General features: G+C 36.6%; 1 protein-coding gene across 1 annotated transcript; it reads left to right on the top strand.

Annotated features, from left to right (window-relative positions):
* Positions 1-1,115: 1,115 nt before the first annotated feature.
* zgc:174356 (uncharacterized protein LOC100137120 homolog) lies at positions 1,116-19,633 on the top strand. Its single transcript, XM_060879914.1, has 7 exons — positions 1,116-1,388; positions 2,892-3,618; positions 5,154-5,251; positions 8,793-8,931; positions 10,083-10,166; positions 11,731-11,887; positions 17,897-19,633. The coding sequence occupies exons 1-7, from the start codon at positions 1,272-1,274 to the stop codon at positions 17,946-17,948; spliced, it is 1,374 nt and encodes a 457-aa protein (XP_060735897.1). The 5' UTR covers positions 1,116-1,271; the 3' UTR covers positions 17,949-19,633.
* The last annotated feature ends 4,882 nt before the right edge of the window (positions 19,634-24,515 follow it).

Here is a 24,515-nt window from a genome sequence, read left to right as displayed (position 1 = left end):
ATTTTGTCTCTAGCAGTTCATGGCCAGTGGCCACGGATGCAGGGCCTCATGATGGACGATGAGTGGACATGGTGGGATGGGGTAAATGCATAGATGTAATCTATCTTGAGTAGTTTGGTTTATTTGTCAGATTGTGATGAAGGTAGGATTTGTGAAGTATGATGTCTGGGGATGCAGGTTTTATTTTAAAAAAATGTTAACTTCTACTGTGAAAAATCAACAGTGCAATTTTTCTTGATGAGGGTTTAGTCATTTGTTAGTTTGTCAGTTTTTACAACAGGTGATTATCTGTATTAGAAAATCACTATGGGGTATAGTTTTAGAGTATTCCTATGACTTTGCAAAAGTATGTGTAATTGTAAAAGTGTGTGTAATTGTAAACAGGTGAATAGAAGTCCAGTGTCTGTGTACAGTGATAAGGATCATGTGATGTGTCATGTGATGCAGGTTGCCATTTGCTGTTGTGTAAGGGATTATGGAAATTATGGTTTAGGGGTTCAGCAAAGTCCAGTATTGACTGAGATGTCAAGACAGTCTATATGAACACCTAAGATTAAAAGATCTTGAAATGTTTTTCATGGAGGATTGGTCCAACATTAAGTGTCGTTCAACATTATATTATAAAGCGACTTAATTTATTACACTTGGAATTTCTATATTAATTTTTGGTCATTCTAGTGAAAGATTCCAAAAATAATGTAATTGACAATACTGTATATTGTTTAGCATGTCTTTCTAAAGAACAAAAAAATTAATTGGCCAGCTATCATACTGTAAAATACCTGATTGTCTCTTTTAAACCTACCACACATATTTCAATTGTGTATAATATTCAGATAGCATATTATAAAAATATTAGGCATTCTTGTATCTTCCATGCCAAAACAATTTACAGAATATGATTCTGATAATCAGAGCCTGTTTGTATCCTAATCTTTAAAAAAACCAAGTTCTGTCATGCTAGCGAGGAAAAGGTACTGTTAATCTATGTACACTAGGAATGTCAGGTGGGTGAATCAGGCACCATAAAACAGTTTCCCAGCCAATGAAGATAAACTGTTGTTTCCTGATAAGAGCAGGTCATGACTAAGGCACTTCCTGGTTTTTGCAGCTGAGACTCATGTGACCTCATCTACACAACAGAGCTTTCCTTACATAGATAGGTGTTTTATTTTAGAAACTGAGAACTAAAGAAATGCAGCGACTACTTGCATGACCTTACATAGCACGCATCCTTCTTTGTTTGTGTCTCCTTTAACTGTGAACAAAATATGCCACAATGTCTGGAGAAGCTGAGGAGAATTGTTACAGTAGAGCCAGCAATATTCTTTTACATGACCAGCACCTTCATAATGCTACCGGCTTATCAGCGCCTGGTCATGGACAAGGTAAGTGTTGCATCTGTTCCTTTAGGCTATCTGTGTCCTACAAGCGCTTCGGCGAGAAGAGGGAGAGGGAGAGAGATTAATCAAACTTGGTTCTAGGAAAGTGTTTTGCTGTCACCTTAAAAAACAGGTCAGCAGAGTGCAGTACTAGGGAAGTTCGCATACAGGGTAGTGCATGCATGAGGTACAACAGTGTTAAGATGCACTCAAAACCCAGAACAACAGCAAGCATTAATCAAACTGAAATGACCATGACTCACAGGGATCCTGAAGCAAAACCAGAAGACTTTGTAATTGTTTGTGTTCTAGATTCAATTACTCTAAGATTTACTGGCCACCATTTGCTGAGATTAGCTGCTGAGCACCAAAGTTCATTAAGGTCATATAGGTGATATTGAATTTAGCTTCATTTTGTGTTAATAGATGAAAAATTGAACCATCAAAAATGGCTTTATGCATTTGTTTCTGGCCACCTGCTTGCCTATTAGCCATATCTGGCAAACAGTATCTGACAGGCACCCTCATTTTCTTGCCTATGAGATTCTATACATATGTAACGAATACATTGTACATTTGTCATAAAAATGTCTGAGGTGAAAACTGAGCAAAATATATAAATGCTTCAGTTTTATCTTTACATACATGCATACATACATACGTACATACATACATACATACATGCATATATACATACATACATACATACATACATGCATGCATGCATGCATGCATACATACATACATACATACATACATACATACACATACATACATACATACATACATACATACATACATACATACATACATGCATGCATGCATGCATACATACATACATACATACATACATACATGCATGCATGTATACATGCATGTATGCATGCATGCATACATACATACATACATACATACATACACATACATACATACATACATACATACATACATACATACATACATGCATGCATGCATACATACATACATACATACATACATACATACATGCATGCATGTATACATGCATGTATGCATGCATGCATGCATACATACATACATACATACATACATACATACATGCATGCATGTATACATGCATGTATGCATGCATGCATACATACATACATACATACATACATACATACATGCATGCATGTATACATGCATGTATGCATGCATGCATACATACATACATACATACATACATGCATGCATGCATACATACATACATACATACATACATACATACATACATACATACATACTTACATACATACATAAATTATACAATATACATTTTACATGGGCTCCATTAAATATTGCTGAGAAAATAAATAATTACCTAAATGTACAGTAAGTAAAGAAAAATGAATAAATGAATTCAAAGAGCCATATAAAGCACAGGTACAAAAAACCTTCTGCTAATCAATCAAGATGTCCTACCCATAGTTAAGCCAATCATTTACAAAATTAATACTCACTCTGTTCTTTTTTTCTCATTATCTGTAGGTTTGCCAAGAACTATACAAGGACACATCCATATGCAGTAACTCAGAGCAGAGAGAGAATGAGGAAGTCGAGTCACACTCTTCCTACATCTTGCTGCTCTACACAGCCATAATCAGTGTGTTATCTATCCCCCCAGCCATGATGTTGGGTTCTTGGTCTGACCAGGCTGGCCGCAGGTCAGTAATGCTGCTGCCTTTCATACTCTCACTGCTGAGTGGTGGAGTGCTGTTGGCTATGGTATTGGTGCAGAGCCTGAGTGTCTACTGGTGCCTGCTCGCAGCTGCCTTCATTGGCTTAACCGGTGGCCATGTTTCCATCTTTCTCAGCTCTTTCAGCTTCCTAGCTGATATTACCATGGAATCTAGCTCAAGTCGCACTCTGCGCATGGCCATAGCCGAGTCTATGATCTTTGTAGGGGGAATGGTGGGCTTTCTCCTGGGTGGTTTTCTGATTCAGGAGGTCGGCTTGGTGGCAGCTTTTGGAGCCTACATTGCCTGTAATGTTTTAGCTATACTCTATATCCTGCTGTGGCTCCGAGACCCTAAACCAATCAACAGCACTTTAAACATCTTTGCTGCTGAAAATGAAGGGCAGGAGTCTGGAGTGGTATTCCTGAAGTATGCCAGGCTGTCATTTAGGGCAGTATTCAAGAGAAGGAATGGTCAGGATAGACTAAAGCTGCACCTTCTCATCCTGTGCACCTTCATAAATAACCTGGTATCTGTTGGTGAGTACAACATAAATCTTTGGTTCAATAAACAGGGAAAGTAAGTAAGGCAAATATACAGCGTCCTCAAATATTATTGGCCCACTTAATGAAATTGACCTTTGATTCCAAACAATTCTCTAGAAAGAATAACAGCACTGAGTCACTTGCTGTAATGTTTAAAAAGGTTGGAGACACTTTTAGGTGGAGCTTGTTTCACGATTTAAAGTGGAATATTTGAAGATAAATTATTATGCTTCAGGATTTATGCTCTTTCATTTAATCCACAGGTTTTCACAGGGGTTTAAATCTGATCAAAGACTGAGATGGTCATTGCAGAACATTGAATTGTGTCCATTGTCAACATTTGTTGATTTGGCACTATAATCTCTGTCTCATCATCTGGGTATAAACTCTATTTGTGTCCAGGGCTGAAATATCTTGGAACTTCAGAATTCATATTTTCACTCACAGGTTTTCACTCAACAATCTGACCACAACACACAATGCCAATTATAGTTCTATTAACATTTGGTGAAGTTTGTGTGAGCAGTTCATTTTAAAACGTGACAAACACAAGAATGAACTAAACTGAGAAATTCCATATTTATTGGGGCAGTAATTTTGTGTGTGTATATATTCAGTAGTATTCAGTAAGCAACATTCGTATAATGTATCTAATTAAGAACTGTGGTAAATATAATAAAGATGTGTGATTTACAGAAGGACTTCTAGTGCTTAGAGCTTAGAGTTTAGTGTATATCATTCCACACACTATTGTGAAAATGGTTATATTATTTGACCACCGTATACAGCATCAGATGAAGTGCACAAGAAATATTCCAGCCTGTATGCAAGAGATTTTGTATGAGACTTTTTTTGTATACTGTAAGGGCTATTTTAAACGAACTTTCATCTATCAAAATTTATAGAACCAAATGTTCAGAGCTTGCATGAAGTCTAAGGAATTTTAATTTAGTTTGCCTGCTGACAAATCCAAACTTTTGTGTCTTCTGTATATTTTGTTTAAATGAAATCAGAGGATATCCTGGAGGAGTACAGTACGTAAACATAAATTACATGAACTTTTGAATCTTGAACAATTACGCAAAAGTAGGAAAAGTAGAAGTAGTAATAATAGTAAATAATAATCACCATAATGAAAATGAGATGAAATAGAAGAAGAATTATAAATTTGTAATTAAATTAGTATGTCCTTTAAAATCTGTTAACTCCAAAGAGCCCTATAGGACACGTATGTGTATGTATGTGCCATATGTAATTAACCAACCTAATTTCCTGCCATTAAGACATTTTGTCTCCGGCAATCTATCAGTTAGGCTAATGCAAGCACATTGGCTGAGCTGCCTGTTTGTGTTGATAATATTTCTGAGCTGTTTCATGGTAGATTATAAATGCTAAATGCTCTCTCTGTGTATCAGCCCTTTTGAGGTGGGAGAGAGAGAGAGAGAGAGAGAGAGAGAGAGAGAGAGAGAGAGAGAGAGAGAATAACGATATGTGCCTTTATGTGCTTATATGTGCTTATGTCTCCCCAGGGGATAATTCTGTCTTACTGCTCTATTTGATGTATGAGCCCAGAGAGTTCACAACTGCAATGTTTGGAGTGTTTAACTCTGCCAGAATGTTCTTGTTGGTAAGTGGTTTTGTTTCCACAGAGTCATGTTCTCTCTGATGAATCATGTTTTTTTTTTAACCAGATCAAAGCGTTGAGCGCAACGTTTCTTCAAAATGCCTCTAGTGGTCCATACCATGTGTATGTCTAATGGCTTCAGAGATCCATTCTTATGCCAAAATAAATGAAGTTTTCACTCTATCTTTCTTTGCTTTCTTGTGGATAAATTAGCAAATGGCATTTTGGATAGTGTGGCCTTAATTCAATTTACAGACTCTAACAGTACATTTTTTCACTATGGAGACACAACCTCGATGGAGGTGTCTTTGAATATTTAAGGTGATCCCCAAACTAGAGTTAGCGATGTCAGGTGACCTAACTTTGTGCTGGAACATGTTTGGACTGGGCTCCAGTGAAGGGTAATTTTAATGCTACAGCATACAAGACATTTATGCACTTTGTGGCAACAATTTGTGCAAGATCTAAATACAGTTGTGCTCAAAAGTTTGCATACCTTTGAAAAAATTACAAGATGTGCAAAGAAATCATGAGTGAGAATGCAAAACAAAACATAAAAAGAATATAAGGAAATAATCCCTGTTCAAAAGTTTGCACACCTTTATAGCATTTATTGCCCATTTTAACATCAATGATGGCAGGCCGTCTTTTGTAATAATTGTGCATGAGGTCCTTTATTCTCTCAGGTGGTATAGCTGCCCAGTGTTCTTGGAAAAAATGCCTCCAGTTCCTGTAAATTCTTTGGTTGTCTTGCACAAACTGCACCTTTATGATCTTCCCAAAGTGGCTCAATGATATTGAGGTCAGGAGGCTGTGATGGCTTCTCCAGAACCTTCACCTTTTTCTGCTGTAGCCATTGGAGGCTTTGTGCTTTGGATCATTGTCATGTTGACACTAATTACAATTACAATGAGTCACAGGTTTGGAAACTTCCCATTAATAGCCATTTAAACCTCTAAGTGTCAACCTGTGTGTTTATAATGTTGCCAAACATTCAAGGATATGTAAACCTTCGATCAGGGTTGTTTAGGTGATTTCAGTTATCATTAGGTTTTAAAAAGGAGTCAAACAACTATGTGATAATTAATGACTTCACACGAGCACTTTCTTTAAATAAGGAAGAATTCTTAGCATTTTCAGTCATATTTTCCAAATAAATGCAATGTTTAGCAATTTCTTTCAGGGTATTAAAATTTTTGAGCACAACTGTATGAGTGTGGTAATCAGTTACAACTTGGCTGTATAGTGTATATTTTTCAGTTGCCATTTTTGAGCTGTCCATCGTTAAGGATGTTAGGTGATAATGACAATGTGTTATTTGCCAGTTTAACGCCTTTATCAGCACTACAGATGTGAAAAGATTTTGTGAAAGATTTGGAATCATTTGGATTTTATCACATATGACTCATATAGATAATTTAATCTATTCTTTATCTAACATATAATATTAACTTATCAAGAACTTATTGGCTCTTGCAGTTCAGCATGATTTAATGAGAGCAAAGCAGAAGAGTCCACAATGAATGGCATAATTATTTTCAATTTCATGTTTTCATAACGTAGAAAACAGGCATTGGTCAGGCATCAGAAGAGTAACTAAGCAAAGGCAAACATGGTTGTGTGTGTGTGTGTGTGTGTGTGTGTGTGTGTGTGTGTGTGTGTTTAATTGGGAACAATTGTTTGTGATCAGACGTCTAGTGATTGCGAGCCATGTTTAATGGTCAAAGCATGGTCTGGGAATTGGTGCTTGTGGGATGAGTGAATCTGACATAAATAAAGCAAGTCCTCTTTATTAACAGCTAAGGCAAAACAAGACCTAGAGTCAATGTAGTTCACCCAAAGACTCTATTGCAAATGATACTTGGCCATATTCATCATCTGAAGACAATTCAACAAAAATCAAGTTTCTGAAAATACTGATGATTTCTCTGCTTTCCAGAAACATCCAAGGTCTTTATTTACTATATCAAGGACCTGCTTTAGTTTGTCTTTGTCCAGTGACAGAATCAGTAGGGGGCTCAGTTTTTCTTACTGTGACAGGAGCCTTGCACTCTAATTTCATCGATCATGTGAACAGATCGATGCCATGCCTTAAAGTGGCACTTAAAAAAAGCTGCTCATTAAGGAACAGAGCTTCCCGACCAGGCAGATGATACCACTCCATGTTGACTCAAGTGGTCCGCAATGCACCATGGGACAGTTGCTCAGCTGCCTTTTGTGAGGTAGGTAGAGCACTGATTCTCTGAAATATCATGATGATCTATGTCTGGACCAGATGGCTGCTGGAGATATTCTGGTTAATACACTAAGACCTTAAAGGATGATTAGCTAACCACCAACCAGACAGCTCTTGTGGGGAGGAATCTTGGAGAAAACGGAAGAGAGTTTGTGATAATGTTGGTGCCAGTATTACATGGTGCTGCATTATTAAAAGTCAAGACAAAACACAGACTTTAGTTTTTAGTATCGGACACAACAATACCTACTTTAGATGTCAGAGTTCATGGTTGATTCACATTGACTAATATTTACTGGAATATACAGTGAGAAAGAATTAAACTCCACAAACCTTAATGATTAAAAAACAGCTATGACCATTTCTAAAGAAAGTGGTAATACATCCTATGAATACATTATTCATAATACTTAAAAATCTTATGAAGGTATCAGCAGGTATCTGAATATATAAACATTTAATGAATTATGTAACCTGAATTCATACATAGATGCATTATTACACATAATCCCTGATAGTGCTTCGCATACGTATGTAGAAATGTGCATGATTCATTAAGTTACATATTGTACAGGAATATATAACAGTAACCTCCTTACAGGTAATATGCCTGCTATATAAGTGTATATAATGCATTATGAATACTGGCTTCATAGTACGCGTTATGAGAAAGGTTTATTTATTCTTTTTCTTTTTTAAAAGAAGGCAAAGAAACCTAATGACATCAGCCACCAACTAGCTGTGAAGTGGAGTGTTATCACTTACTATCTTCTTGAAATGGATCATAGTGCTGACACACTATCACAAGCAATTATATATAAATATGCTGTACCCTGACATGCTGATTAATACATTTATAATTGTGATTTTTTTTTCCTGATATTTTCATCAAGCAGAGGCTGTGAAGGTTAATTAAGTCACATGTTTGAACCATAATGAATCTAAAGAGCCTGAAATATTTATAGCATATTTGTTAATGAATGGCCAAATAAGAGCATTTAGGGCAAAACATAACTGCATTTGTGAAAAGGTATCCCCTGGCTTCAAAATGTTCATGTATAATATTTTGTTGGCCTCTCAGCTCCTGTAAAATGCCTACAAGTGATATATATGTTTATTTTTATAGTCAAGGGAAATATCTCTTGTTAGTACAACACATTATACCAATTAATTTTAACATATTTTGGACAATATCGTATGAAACATGCCAAATGTGCTGACATTTTTTTCCCAATCTGTCTACAAAATATCTGCCATCATAACTTGTATGGACATTAATCTGGATATTGTTCCTGTGCTCTCTGCCAGGGTGCTGGTCTCTTGGGCCTGTTCCCTTTGCTGATGCGTTGCCTTAAGGAGATGACGTTGGCAAAACTCAGCGTTGTGTTTAGAGCTGCCTCGTATGTCCTGCTGGCTTTTTCCACCAACACATGGATGGTCTGCTTGGGTAGGTGCCCATCATCTAACTTTGTAATTTCCCTTGTACATTTACACTCATAACATTTTGCATGATAGCACACAACAATATTATGCAGAATGCAGTGCAGTATCAATAAATGAAAATATGTGGATAGGTCTATGTGCAACCATATCATCAAGGTTTCATTAGCAGTCAAGTGCATTAATGTATGTAAAGTGTATCAAATATAAGTGTAACAAATGTCATTATTATTACTCCAATGAAAGCTTCTGTGATAAAAATGTGTTCAATTATGCATGGTAAAATATAAAAATAGTAAACGGCCCAGTCTATCTTTTCTTGTCTGTTTGTTTTTCTGTTTGTCTGTTTGTTTTTTTTTTACTAACTAAAACTGCCTGCTCTAAATGATTGCCAATGAATGGCAATTTGGTCAATGTGTGTGTGTGTGTGTGTGTGTGTGTGTGTGTGTGTGTGTTATCTGCTGTGTAAATGATTTCTACAGAGTGTGATCGCTTCTGAAAACACAACTAAAAGAAGCATTTGTAGAACTTCATCATTCACTGCAGAGAGCCAATGAAGGGGATGAGGGACTGATCAATATTGATATCTTTAATTACATAAATCGTTATGAAACGACCCTGAGAACTGGAGTACTTTGACAGGGAGATGAGTGGCGGCTCTGGTGAATAATCAGCAGCTGAAGGAGGCATCTGCATTCTGCTCTATTCTCTTGCCTGAGATAATAAGGGACACAGCGGCATCATGCAGAAGCCGCCACCTCGATTTCAATGCAAAAGCATGTGCGTGTGAGTGTGTGCGTTTGTGTGCGTGTGTAACAGGATGGAATCAAGCATGCCTTATTCCAAATAGCTTTGGCAATAAGTGAGCATTTTCTATTTCATTTAAGGGAACTGCTACTGCTGCATACTTGAACCAAGATATTTAAGTTAAAATTGGATTTGGTGCATGCATTCATGAATTATTGAACATCCCAATTCTGTCTAATTTACAAATTACTTTATATGATACATGCAGCTCTCAGCAGTCCTAAGTGCAGTGGTAACTGCACACATAGCTGCACTGCATACAGTATGTATAACATCATGCAAATACTGAGTGCAATTTTCACCAAGAATAGTAATTGTAAGTGTTTTTTTTTTTTTATGTTTACTCTTTAGTGGCTGTAGTGGGCATGCCGGGTGGGATCACACAAGCAGTGATTCGATCATTGTCCTCTGCTATTGTGGAACCTGATGAACAAGGTAGGCTTTCAGAGTAACATGCTTCACCCACACATTTAATCCAGTCATGGCCAAAAGTTATATCTGCTCCTCTGAGAAAAAAGTGTCATACATTCAGGATTAACCTTAACCTCCACTATCCCCAGAAGATGATTCAATGATTCATGTCTGCATTGTTAATCTGTAGTTTGCATGGCATTTGATGCACTTAGAGCTGAAAGCCCTTGATATTAATAACCATTTTTCACTCATGGCATTTTAATGAAAGGCACAGCTGTATAGATTGATTAGATGACTGAAATCCATTTAATTGCTGTTTATTTTTTTAAATAATTAAACCGCACAGTTTAATTCTGTCAGTCCTCAGAGTCTGTGTTTTGCAGGATGCAGTTGGAAATTGTTTGTATTAGATATTATATATGAATTACAGCAAATGAAAGAGGAATTTATTTTCAAGAGACCAGGCAACAGCTACTGGAATTTGGATGTCAGTCAAAATTAATTACTAATAGCTTGTGTGGCTAGACTCTTTTAATCTGGCTTAGAAACTTTGGGAACTGACACCGGTCAATATGATATGCTTAGATGGGCACATCTCACGTTAGCAGAGCTTAAATTATGCAATTTTCTTCTTTCCATGAGCAAGAAATTAGGACATGCCTCTTTATTTTAGTCTATTCCAGTGGCTTCAAACACAGCAAACATTTAGATAGATCGATTGTCACAACCTGTATGTGTGCCTTTGCTCAGACATGGAGGATGCAGACAATGCTTTAGAGATTTCCCTGTTTTTCAAAACACTTCACATTTGATGCATTTGAAATGAAAACATTTTTTGTGTAATTCTTTTTGCCACAGATCGCCTTGGTTGCTGTTGTTGTCCTTCGGCTGTTTCTTTTTCAGGGTCGTCACAGCAGATTATCCGATCTGCATATTTTTGATTTGGCACAGGTTTTATGTCAGATGCCCTTCCTGACACATCCCTCTTAATTTATCCAGGCTTGGGACCAGCATTGAGCTATCCCTCAGTGACTGGGTTGGTTCCTTGCCCAGGCATCGAACCCGAGCCATGGCATTGAGCCACAGATTTTCTGTAGAAGAGCTGATGATGTTCTGATTTTACTCTGATTTGACGTATTCTTCCCACCCTCCATCTTGAAAAAAAAAAATGCAGTTAGTCCTTTTATGTCTCCTGCCTCTCAGGTTGCATATCAATAACACTTCAGATTTAGTATTCAGAGGCTTTCCAGCTCAAATCAATAAGGATTCCCTGTTAGAGGCACTTAAATGCTGCTCTGACGTACCCTGCACGCCAGCTCATTCTGCTCCAGTTAATCAGAACTGCCCTAGAGTTGACTACAGCCTGGGTAAATGTTTTATCAATGCGAATCAACCCTGTGCTTATGTGTCCCTATTGTATGGACTCCAGTGAGCAAAACGTTTATTCAGCTCCAAAAACCAGCATTATGTGGATAAAGATAGGATCTCAGATCTGAAGCAAAACATAGATGAAAAACAGAATCCTGTTTATACCACTAACCATAGCTTCAAATAATTTAGAACTGGTCCGATCTTATCTCGACAGGTGCCATGTTCTCCTTCTCGGCTTCAGTGGAGGCCACTTGCATCCTCATTGCTGGCATCATATTCAATGGCCTGTACCCTCTGACCCTGCCTACGTTTCCAGGCATGCCCTTCATAATAATGGCTACTTTCTGCATCATTGTCTTGATCCTTATGCAGTAAGTACCATTTTGAGTGATACAGACAGTAAATGATGCTTGTTATAATTATGTTGGCATCAATGGCAGTGGTGCCATACAGATTCATAAACAAGCTTTTAATGTTTGTTGACATGCACAGCAGCCCTAGTAACCCTTAACAAATGAGGCAAAACTGTAATTATTGCATATAAATGTTTCCACTTTCTGAGCATTAGGAATAATTGCACTACATCACTAACCACTTTAGCATCTCTTTAACCAGACTTATATAGTTTTCCAATGGAAAAGTTTAAAACCGAAACCATAAGATATTGTGTCAAAAACACTCAAATTTTCTTTTAATATCTTTGCAAATGACCTCAGTGTAATGTTCATAAAGAATATATAATCACCTTCTAATGTGCTGTAATTGCACTGAGACAGAATTCTATGAGCTCATTTCATTTTCCTCAAATGTGGGCTGCACACGAGCATCATTTTGTCTTAATAGCAAGTCATATCTTCAGAAGGTTTTTCTTTTGTCTGTTTACCTCGTGTGTCTTTAATGCTTTTATATCTCGTGTCATTCTGATACACTGATAGTGACAGATTTTCATAGTTTTACTAAACGTAGATTTATCTTGCTTAGCATGGAACACAGGCCTATTTTCATACATTATTCATTTACATGAGCTATTAGTGTGGTCACATAAAAACCGAGGTGATCACAAACAGCATGATACTGTACAGCCACAACACTCTGCTACTGTTAAATTGTGAACTGTGAGGCACAGTTATGATACTCATTCCTGAGCAGAGTAATGAAGACCATGGGGAATTAGATATTGATCTTTCTCTCTTATATACCTTCAGTTATCAACCTTTCATAAACAACAGACAGATGATAATGCTAAAAAAAATCATGATTAAAAATGGCTGTGCTACTCAGTCAGGCATGGTGTGAAATAATGATTTTGTATGGTGTAATATTTATACGTATACATTTATACACAAATGGGCCATTTGGAGCATCTGATGTGCTTTTCCCTTTTCTATGTTTATTCACAGTTCTTGACATGTGTCTTAATAACCTGCTTGTGCATTTTTAAGAAATGTACTAATATCCTGAATATTAATGACTTTAGGTTGACTGCTTTGTGTATATGTGTTTCAACACTTAATAGCACATGCAACATATTCTGTTTAAACAAACATCAATAATGTCTAGTAATTAAAGCAGTAATAATATACAGAGCTATGTCAGGATGACAATTAGCACGATACTGGCTATATGAATAAATAAATTTCAATACGTTTCAGGCCAAGATGTGTTGTATTAGGTCAGTTTCACACTAATGCATAAGTAACTATTGATTCATAACTGAACCCACAGTACTACTTTTACTCTAAATAACGAGGCTGCAACTTTCTCTTTAGGAAGTAACCCCTTCCGTGTTTGATGCTGAACGAATGTGGCACCAGTACTTAAAGTGTAAATAGACCCTAAATGGATTTTCATCGTTTCAAGTGAAACAATCACCAACACTCAGTTCTTGCAGTAGGAAATGTTACTTCTTTACGCACCATTATGCTATGTGTTAATATTTGCTTAGTTACCAGAACCAAGTTGACTGCTGATACTTAACTAGCATACAGTATATACGCCAGGATAACAATTAAACTTCTAATAATCTCTAATACCCAACTTTAAATTGATTTTGAAGCACATTTGATATTCTGTAGACTCTATAATTAAGCGATTGTCTTTCGTAATGAAGGTATTAAGAACCACTAGCACAATAAAGACTCTGTGCAGTGGTTATTGAAGTGTGGAATGGTTATCATACCCTGCCTATAATTATACCACTAATGGCCTGCTCCTTGGATCTGGGGCTCTTCCAGCATTACGGTTATATACTGTGGAACCTGCAGCCCTCCATGCTACTATTACAGGACGATAAAATAAGTGGCAGGAACCCATAACCTGTAATAAACCCCAGGAGAGTAATAGGTGTGCAATCAGTCATTCACACACTATATTTTACTGCACATAAAGAGTTTCAATAATATTAGTAAATCAGATCTAACAAAGCTTGATTTTTTACACTCTACATTCTTGAAGTGTTTACATTGTTTTGTGTGAAGTTGAGTGTAGCAAACAGTGACAATGCTTGTTAAAATTACCCAGGAAGCATGGATATGTCATATTAGATTAGATGCATTAATGACAACAATGAGATGTCAATTCTTTTTCACAAGAATGCCTTGATTAGAATAGTGAAAGAGCAATGTAAATTCGTTTGAATGGCATATATTTCACGGTTTAATCCTATTCTTTTCCATTGTTCCACTGAATTCAGCTTTCTGGAGTGTATATAATTTGAAGGACATTAAAGTGAGCATGCCTTTCAGTGTATTAAAAAGCCCTAAGGCCCTCATGAGGATAATGAAAAATGCCATTAGAAGACATTATTGTCAGAACTTTTAGATACTCTTCCTATAGCAATGAAATTAGATTTTTTCCCCCTCTGTCAGACAGTGCACGCACATCTACATGTAGGGTGCATAGATTTGTATGCATCTGTGTCAAGCACCAGAGAATGTGTGTGGGTCTTCCTAAGGCTGATCTTCTAGAATATTGATGAGCCATGAGCAATAATGAGAGACATAATGATGGCCAAGTCAGTAGTGGTGAACAAAGGGTAGGATGGCTCAGTGGTGTGAAACACAACAGAGTTTACATTGTCACAGGAGAATACGTACTTAAAACCAGACTTAATCCATTCATCAAAGCATCACATTCATTATCCTCAACAATTACCTCTACCTTCTGCTCTCAAGCATTTAGATTGGATCTATCTAAATGCTTGTGCTATATTTTTTCCTCCTCCTTATAATTTTTTATATGAAGTTAAAGTTGCGAGTGTGCAAACTGCATTCACAAGTGAACCACAGATATGGATAATATACGCATATTCGTTTTCTTCCCATTTTCATTTAGACATTTAAAACCAATAAGATTTATATTATCAAATATCTTTTATCACTATATTATCATATGTGTTTTGTTAGAAAGCCAAAATTTACAGTAACTCTTGGAATTTGTTTACTTAGATCACAATATTGGTCAGAGGTAACAGAGGCTTTTTTGTCTTATTGCAAGGTTAGAACAGTCTGTACAACATGTTCTAACCAATAACCGAATGTCCTTCATTCACTGTGCTTAGCGATGGTACATCTTGTGCAGGAAGAATTAAATGGGCCTAAGTGAATAGAGGATTGAGTTACATACAAGATAGTATATATATATACAGTATATATATTATTTCTCATTTCCACTGAAGGAGCGAGTTATCGGTTTTAGCCTGGGAGGGAACACAGTGTATAGATTGACGGCCTCACAGAACTGGTTTCTATGGGTGAGGAAAAATATGAGTGGCAGCTTATTCGCTGAAAGGTACAAATGTAATCTCTAAGTGTGGTGCAGAAGATTGTAGACTGATAATTCTTTACGCAGTCTTTTACATTCTGCAGACATTGAAGTCAGAATCTTGAGTATCTGTTTTGGTGTTTCAAAATTCAATCTGTCATGCAAACTGTTGTTCAAATGAACCATTCTCTTTAAAACTGGCCCAAGACGTGTGCAGTATCTTGCAGTTAGAATGAGAATAGAACTCTTTATTGAGTTGGGATTAAATATGCACAACATGCACTGTGTTAGTTGGTAAAGATTTTGTCATTTTTGCATCATGAGTAATTGCACTGTCAGTTTGCAACAGCAATGGGGAAATACACAGGTGTGTATGGTTGAGACTTGTACATATCAAATTTGCATAATAAGACAAAATGAAACTCGATGAATACATATTCATTGGAGCACATATCAGGTGTTACTGCAGGGAAGGTGCTTGCATTTGGCATCAGCCTTCTGAATATAACTACACTGGCATAATCAAACAGCTCAAACACTTGCAAAAATGAAATAGGCTGCTCGTAACAGCACCATGAATTATAGATAGACATGATATAAAAATAAATGCTCGACTTTTTACATTTACTCATTTTGAAACACGTTTTCCATGAAAGGAGGTACAACGTACAAATCCACCCAGATGTGCATTAATGCTTTATTGAATTATTGTGCAGTATAACTGGTTTTGGTTCTCACTGTCCAGTGAAGCCTGGAGGAAAGTCAAATTACAAACTACAAACACATTATTAATCATTTTATTTTAAATTTACCCTCATAAGAACAATTTTAAATAGTACTATATATAGTATAGTATAGTATAGTATAGTATAGTATAGTATAGTATAGTACTATAATGTTTTGCTTGGCAATCAAAACAAGTGATTTTTAACTGTACTTAGCAATAGCTAATACTTTTAAACTGTAATATTTAAAATTGATATTATTAAGCCTGCATTTAAATATATTCATCTTTATTCATTTTGGTTTTGTTATGCAGAAATAGAACACAAGTAAGACAAAGCCAGAGTGTTAAGGAAACAGATACCATCCCCAGCCATCATTATACTTTATTAGATAAAAGTTGAAGTCTCATCTCTCACATGCTCTTTCTGTGTGGCTGTGTGCAGTCTGCTGTGGAGCAGCAATTAAGAATGAGCTGCTTCTCATGATTCTGAAATTAAGGCTTAGTTAGGCCATGGCTGTGTCTGTGGGGGAAGAACAACAGAAATGGAGTATTAGCATTGATGCCTGATATTGTTCTGCATGTGTAGTCTCTCATTAAGTGTGGAAATGAAGGCCCACCTCGCTGCCTGACAAACCCACAAAGCACCCAGACAGAAAGCAATGACACGCCTGCATATTACCTGCCAACAGCAATTAGATACCAGCAATGGAGCACACTTAAAACCCTAGAAAATTACAATTAATTACATATCACAATGTTTGTTCAAATATCATTCTAAATTTACATTGTTAATCCATCATTCTCTAATGGTGGGTGGTCAGTGTAACATGTTTGTTATATGCAACTAATATGACACTAATTTGTCTCTTCTTTCTCTGTGTGCATATCTCTTTAAATTAGCTATTCATTGTTATATTTTTGTTTCTATTTATTCCCGATGACCAACAAACTACAACGACATTAATAAACAAAGGCAATTAACTCTGTGTAATAGAATTCTTTCTCTTTACGTGATATGAGAAACTAATACCACAAGTTTTGCTGTGTGTCATAAACTACTGTATGTAGGTAATACTAGAGAATGCTAGCAGCCGTTGCTATAAAACACAGAGCAAAATAAACATGCAATAAATGCAGTTGCGATATATTTTGCTCTCTGACCTTACTGTGAATTATTTAAAGATTTAATCTTGCAGCTAGCACAACTAATAGTATTCTTAGACAATATTAAAAAAGTGATGAAAATAAAAGTTGAAAATAAAGCTTTTTTTTTCCCCACAAAAGGCTTTGTTTTATTGTAGCCTTCAGCTAGAGATTGGAGAATGACTTTTTTGAAAATGTCACAATGCAGCTTTACAAAAATCCAGATGTAGGTTTACAACCTTAATGAGCATCCTAGAGGCGTTAATGGCAAGGAAAAAAACGCACAGAACGGACATGTGGAAGACGCTTTAAGCAGAACCAGATTCTAAAGAAGCATAGAGCATTACAGTATACAATAATAAATTATTTCAAATGATATACAGTAAGCCCCTATTTTTGTTTTACATAATAAGCAAATAGTTTCCTGTGAAATAAAGAAACGCAGAATTTTTTTATGTTTACAGACAAGGTACATCATAGTAATTGTGATAGGTCTAGATCCACTTCTATCTTGGTAAGAATAAAGTGGTTAGTGAACATGGAGAAATGAATTAATCATGTGAATTATTGATATGTTGTGTTTTGTATTATTGATAATTCTGTATTCCAGTATTTCTCTTCTGCCTAGCCCCTCTATCTCTGTCTTACTGTTTCTCATATTAAGTGACCTTTCTCTCTCTCTCTCTCTCTCTCTCTCTCTCTCTCTCTCTCTCTCTCTCTCTCTCTTTCTCTCTCTCTCTTCTTACAGGTGGATAAGTGAAATGCCAACCACTCAGCCTCGCCTGATGCTGCAAGACTGAGAATATCTCTCACCGTCATCCTGTACTTACTGAAATTTGATAATGTACCTAAGATCCATTGATACAATAACAAATCTTATTCTCCACAAGACCCAAACATCACTAATTCTGTTCCACTCTGTTGCAATAGTGCAACATGTAATGTGGATGTACAATATAGTAGAAATATAAAGTAATCTTTTTTAAACGTAACTACATTATTCACCTCAAATGCTTCTAATGAAACTAAAAAAAAAACAAGAGAAATTTCCCACTCAGTCTCATATGTAATTATCATATACTGAATACCAGAGATGGGGGACTCGAGTCATATGACTTGACTTGAGTCGGACTTACAGTAAGTCGCAAATTTGAGAGTTGAGACTTGCTTGACAAATATTAAAAAAAGACTCGACTTGACATTCATGACTTGAGACTTGACTCGGACTTGAGTTAAATGACTCGAAATAACTTGTTTTTCGTTTTTGTTTTATCTTTTTTGTCTATTTTGTTTTTAAATCTGTTTTTAAACGCACGCAAGAGCGTAATCTAACCACGTGACGCAGCAGGCACGCAGAGGGAGCTAACTAATAAACCTTAACAATCGTGAAGAAACATGGAAGGCGCCACATCAAAAATAATTAAGTTCGGGTACCGGGATTTTGTGCAAGATGAGAAGAGAAGAACAGAAGTATGCGACCACATCGCTCACAATCGAATGACAAAGTTCTATCAAATCAATTTTTTTGCAAGCGCAATGTAGTGTAAATGGTTGGTCACTGTTTATGTGGAATGTCAGCTTTTTTGCAATAGCACTTATAATTGGTCTTCAGTGTTAGGCTTTGAGTGAAAAGCGTATGGATCGTTTATGGGGATGCACATATATATATATAAAACATAAATATAAATATAAAAATAAAAAACTTCGGAGTTGCAAGCAGAGCCATATTCTTGTCTCGCATGCACACGCACACACATTCAATTTAAAGGGATAATTCACCCAAAAATAAAAAAAATATGTTATCCGAACCATTCATGAGCCCCATTCACTTCCATAGTATTCTTTTTCCCCACTATGGAAGTGAATGGGGCTCATGAATGGTTTGGTTACAAACAGTCCTCAAAAGATCTACGTGTGTGTTCATCATTCATTCATTCATTCATTTTCTACCGCTTATCCGAACTACCTCGGGTCACGGGGAGCCTGTGCCTATCTCAGGCATCAAGGCAGGATACACCCTGGACGGAGTGCCAACCCATCACAGGGCACACACACACACACTCTCATTCACGCACACAATCACACACTACGGACAATTTTCCAGAGATGCCAATCAACCTACCATGCATGTCTTTGGAGGAAACCGGAGTACCCGGAGGAAAACCCCGAGGCACGGAGAGAACATGCAAACTCCACACACACACAAGGCGGAGGCGGGAATCGAACCCCCAACCCTGGAGGTGTGAGGCGAACGTGCTAACCACTAAGCCACCGTGCCCCCGTGTGTTCATCAAAACAAAGAAATTTATTCAGGTTTGTAACATCACGAGGGTGAGAAAAAGATAACAGATTTTTCATTTTTAGGTGAACTATCCCTTTAATTAATAAATTAAACTCACTCCAATCATCTCTCTCTCTCTCTCTCTCTCTCTCTCTCTCTCTCTCTCTCTCTCGCTCTCTCTCGCTCTCTCTCTCTCTCCAATAGTTAATTCACTTCAAGGTTTGTGGGATTCAATAATTTACATTTTTTGATTGACGTGATTGATTGTTGTTGTTATTCTGTTGTTAAAAAGGAAAGATCTAATTTAAGGATGTGTTCATGTCCAATTAAAAGGGAATGCCTGTTCAAAAAATGCCATTTGGTTGCATAGAAACCATTGTACTTTTTATATATACTTTTCCATGGTCTTCTGCCATGTTTGAGGCATATTGAAACTTTTCATGCTTTTATGTTGGCCTTATTTCAGTTACATTTACATCTTATTCTTTGTAGTTTTGATTTTTATTCATTTTTAGATTTTTATTGTATTTACAACTCACCTGTATGTGGACACCTTTTAAAAATAAATGAATATAATCATTTTTGTTGCAAATAAAACTCATAGTCCATAAATACTGTAGATTTAACTTTGTTTAATACAGTATATACATTTAGTTACAGTAAATCATCAAACATCTGTATGACTTGCCAGTGACTTGCTTGACTCATGCTATGACTTGACTTGACTTGCTTGACATAAAGCAGTGACTTGACTTGACTTGACTTGACTCTCACAAAAAATGATTCGGACTTGCTTGAGACTTGAAGGTTAAGACTTGAGACTTACTTGTGACTTACTCCCACCTCTGCTGAATACCATTAAAGAGTAGGCAGGTAAAATAACAGAACATGCCTGCACAGATGAAATGTTACTAACGTAGAGAAAACTGTGGAAAGTCCTCAGTGGAAGTCCTTTGGACCAGTGTGATTTGACTGAGTGAATAAAGAGCGTAAGCCATAATAACAACCATAATGAAATAAGAACACTAAAAGGTCAATGGCAGTGGAGAGGTAATTGAGAATTGTAGCTTTAAACTGTTCTCCCTCATAAGCCATTCCACAACTAGAGCAAAGGGACCATCCTCAATATTTTCTTTCACCTCTAGCATGGGGGCATGAAATTGGTCTCCAATTAGGGAGATTGTATTTAACCATGAAGAAAGTGATTTTGAAATCGTTGCTCCATTAATTGGGCTGCAGGTATGTTCTGTAAGTGTGTCCAGTGGCACCATAACTGACTGGCCTTGTGATATATGCTTGCATATAAAAAACAAGTGTTCAGTGTTTAAACTACGTTAAGGCAGAAATAGAAAATTAAGCTCCTTGAAGACAGTAATTAACATCGTTAGAACTTGTTTAGGTGTGGGTGGGTAAAATTTGTGGTGGCCCAAGATTTTATCTGACCTATCAGAGCATTATCTGAAAACATTTATCAAGACCATATCATGACAAAATTTCATTAGAGTGGGTCAAACAATCCCAAAAAAACTAATTTAATTTGGGCATGTATGGGAATCTATTTACCATACTCTCTGTGTTCAGTAGATAGTTTGGTGTTGATGCTAGGACAATCAGACCAATATGAGCATATTATTAACCACATCACAGTAGATGCAATGAAAAAGTGCAGTTAGTGAAATACATGTATATAATATTGTTCCTTAAGATATTAAAATTCGTTAAGAGCTACTGATGTGGGCAATTTATGAATTTGTAAATTTGTAAAGTACTCTGCAATATGTGAATCCCTGAGAAACAACTGGGGTTGTACTGCTTAAATTTAAAAAGAAAAATTGTCTGCAACATACTGATTGGAGTGTGTATTCTATTGTCGACATAGACAACTGCTAAATTAGTTTAATGTTGCTGGTCCATTAATGTGCCTACAAAAGGATGTGATCATGACAACTCCCACAGGATAAAATACTCATCAGAATCTAAACGCAGATGATGACAACCACAACAGATTTCATTGAAACCCATAGACAGTGTAATGTGTAAAAAGTTGTTAGTCTTTTGTGGGGAACTGTGATTGAGAAGGTTGAGGTGAGCGAGGATGGGAGGAGGTTGCAGTGTGGTATCTTGGTGTTAGAAATGATAGCCCAATCTAACCAAACTTGGCACAGGCATTCAATAGAGAAACAAGAAATGATGGTTGGTGGTAAAAGGCATTGTTGGGATGTAAGAGATGAGGTTGGAAGATAGCACTGAAAACTGAGAACTGGGTTGAAGAAAAGAACAGAGGAAATATAAATGAGTGTTCAGAACAGTAGACAAGATCATTTTTTTAGTGTGAGAACATTGAGCAGGGTGGACAGGGATTTGAGCAACCAGCTGACACTAGACTGAAGAGGACATGCCAGAGAGAAATAATCTGAGAACTTTAAAATTGACATGAAGCAGCCTTCATAAATAGAAAAGTAAATTCCAAAGTTATATTTCTTGCAGATCAGCAGACATGTTGTGGCTGTGATGAGTTGATGCTTAAAGTACACATAACTAAAAGGGCAGAGAAAGCAGGATCAGAATTATTGTAGCTGGAAAATATAGCTAGTTTAAATGATATGATGTGATACAATTTAAAAATAGCTATTTTTAAATATACTTATACTAAATAAGTATTTAAACTATATGTCTTGAGCCAGCTTCTTGATACAACAACACTGTTTATTTCCCAGTGAGTAAGGATGACAGTGAAAAGAAAGAATTTCCTTTTCTGGATCTGGAAGACGAAAGCTATCAAGATATCAGTGTATTACATATGTGAGGTGAGGAGACAAGTTGTTGATAGATCAAAAATAACTAGTCTATCAAGGAAAACTGAACCGGACTGACAGAATAGAATCAGTGTGACAGTGTGTTATTCAGGATTATAGGAGGGCTGACAGGGAAGGGATTGTAATGAATAATGACAGGAGATCGAATGAAGAGAGCTTGAGATGAAAGGTTGAAGTGGAAGGTTGGGATGAAAAAATGGAAGGGTGAGGATGTACAGTATAAGAAAACGTTTAGGGAACAAAATAAATGCCCTTTGAGTGCAAGCAGAGATGATTTTCCTGCTCTTTGAAACATTTTGCTTTGGCAATGGATATGGAGGAAGAAGCAGACAAATGCCTTGTCAACCAATGTCTTAATATCATGTTCCACAATGACACAGCACTTTAGATTTAGTCTACTATAGTATAGATAGTAAATACATTTGGTCACAGGCAGCAGAAGGGAAGTTTCTTCCAAACTTCAGTTATTTTGTAAATACATTTTGTGTTACAAGAGACTGCTCTCCTGCCCTTGGTGCCTAGGGGCAGATGATGCTGACATCTCTCGTAATGAGAAATGCTACTAATGGCCCTGCATACAAACCCAAACATATATCTGTTTGTTAGCATAGAAAAATCATTATTTTTCCATAAACTCACCTTACCACCATGGTCAATACACACCAACATGGAAGAACGAGTATTGGGCTCATTGCTTGGCTGCGTGTAGCTTTATTGTATCAAAACAGACCAATAAAATAGAGTTGTGTAATAAGAACCACAGCGTTTCCCAAATCTACACATTCTTTCTGCACTTATACTGTAGCTGCATGAACGAGTGCACAGTGCATTACTTGGTGTTTCTGGGGTTTATTTTGTTCTGCTATATAGAGTTTATCACCAGAAGACTTCAAAAGAATTTCAAATAAGCAGGATGTTGAGCAGTTTGAGGGTTAAGCTCAAGGACCCATATGTGTCAAAACTGGGATTTGAACAGTCCCAAGCAGGAAACCTAAAGCTTCAACTACAGAGCCACCACATCCACATTTCACAGCGGTAACACTGAATATAATAAAAGGTTCTTTAATATACACTGCTAATTGTCCTTTCACATTATTTGTTCATTTTCCAAAATAGCACAAGCTCTTCAGGCATAAGAAAGTGTTTTGGGATCCCAAATTATAACATGATTTATTAATAATGCTCAACTGGTGCATGATTCCATGAAGATATTTTATCCTGGGCATTGTTAATTTATTCATATACGACAGATCAATCAATGGCTACTACCAGTACAAAACTCTAGTTATGCTAAGTGCATCCATGAAGCCAGGAGAGCAGTTTTTATTTATCATAGATTAATAGATTAAAATCTATCTATGATAATATGATATGAAATGTGATAGATTGTAATTTAAATGAATCTCATTAAGTGTTTAATGTAATGCAGCACAGTTTGCATCCAATACATGTGTGTTTTATTTCTTTTATTTAGCATATCATTGTTATTCATGAGGCTACTGTTTCTGCAATCAAACAGGCTACAATTGACCCAACATTGTCCTGCAATTTCATTATAATAAATGGTAAATCATAGGAGAAAAAAATAATTTTGATTTGAGGACTCTATTCATAGTTATTCATGAATTTGATTGCTTTGCACTTTCATTGTCTGTGAAGGTTCATTGTATGTTGCATTAATTGCTACACTGGTGTTAAGTATTTGGTTCCACAGGTTAAATATTTTGGAAGCTTTAAAGAAAGAGTTTAGTTCATTTCTTCTATGTAGTCTGCAGCCTTTAATGAGATTGTATGTCTTTATTTTCTTGAGTGAATTTAAATAATAATATCATTGGTAAGTGAGATTTGGCAAGGGAAACTCGAATTGGTGGGTTTAGCCTTCTATTGAAAAAAGGGAGCAAAGGATGCACTGTAAGGGAGTGAGCTGGGTGACCTCAGAGAGTATTGACTACAGGAGCCTGCAAAATGTTAACATAGTTTTAATCTATTTGCTTGTCCATTGGCTTGTGAGTGCCTGTTAGTGTTAGCTTTTCCATGAAGAAATTCCAGAAGTTTGAGGAATTGTGCTTCTTGGTTCCTCAGCATGTCCTCAGCATGAACACATGGTGAAACAGACTATCTGTCTACCTGTGGAAAGCTTAAATCAATCTATGTTCACCAGGTTTGCTGTTATTTCTTGGGAGACCAGGAGTGTGGTCATGAAATTTAGAGCATGATGTGTCCACAGGCATTGAGGGACTGGTATACTTTTCCTGCAGGCAATGTACAGT

The sequence above is a fragment of the Tachysurus vachellii genome, chromosome 10, assembly GCF_030014155.1.
Source record: "Tachysurus vachellii isolate PV-2020 chromosome 10, HZAU_Pvac_v1, whole genome shotgun sequence".
NCBI lineage: Eukaryota > Metazoa > Chordata > Actinopteri > Siluriformes > Bagridae > Tachysurus > Tachysurus vachellii.
Note: the sequence above shows the minus strand (reverse complement) of the source record. Positions and strands in the feature narration are given on the sequence as shown.

Coding starts and splice junctions, on each gene's coding strand:
- zgc:174356 (XM_060879914.1), top strand. CDS start 1,272: ATGCCACAATGTCTGGAGAAGCTGAGGAGAATTGTTACAGTAGAGCCA. Junction 1,389..2,891: donor AGCGCCTGGTCATGGACAAG/GTAAGTGTTGCA, acceptor CATTATCTGTAG/GTTTGCCAAGAACTATACAA. Junction 10,167..11,730: donor TGTGGAACCTGATGAACAAG/GTAGGCTTTCAG, acceptor TTATCTCGACAG/GTGCCATGTTCTCCTTCTCG.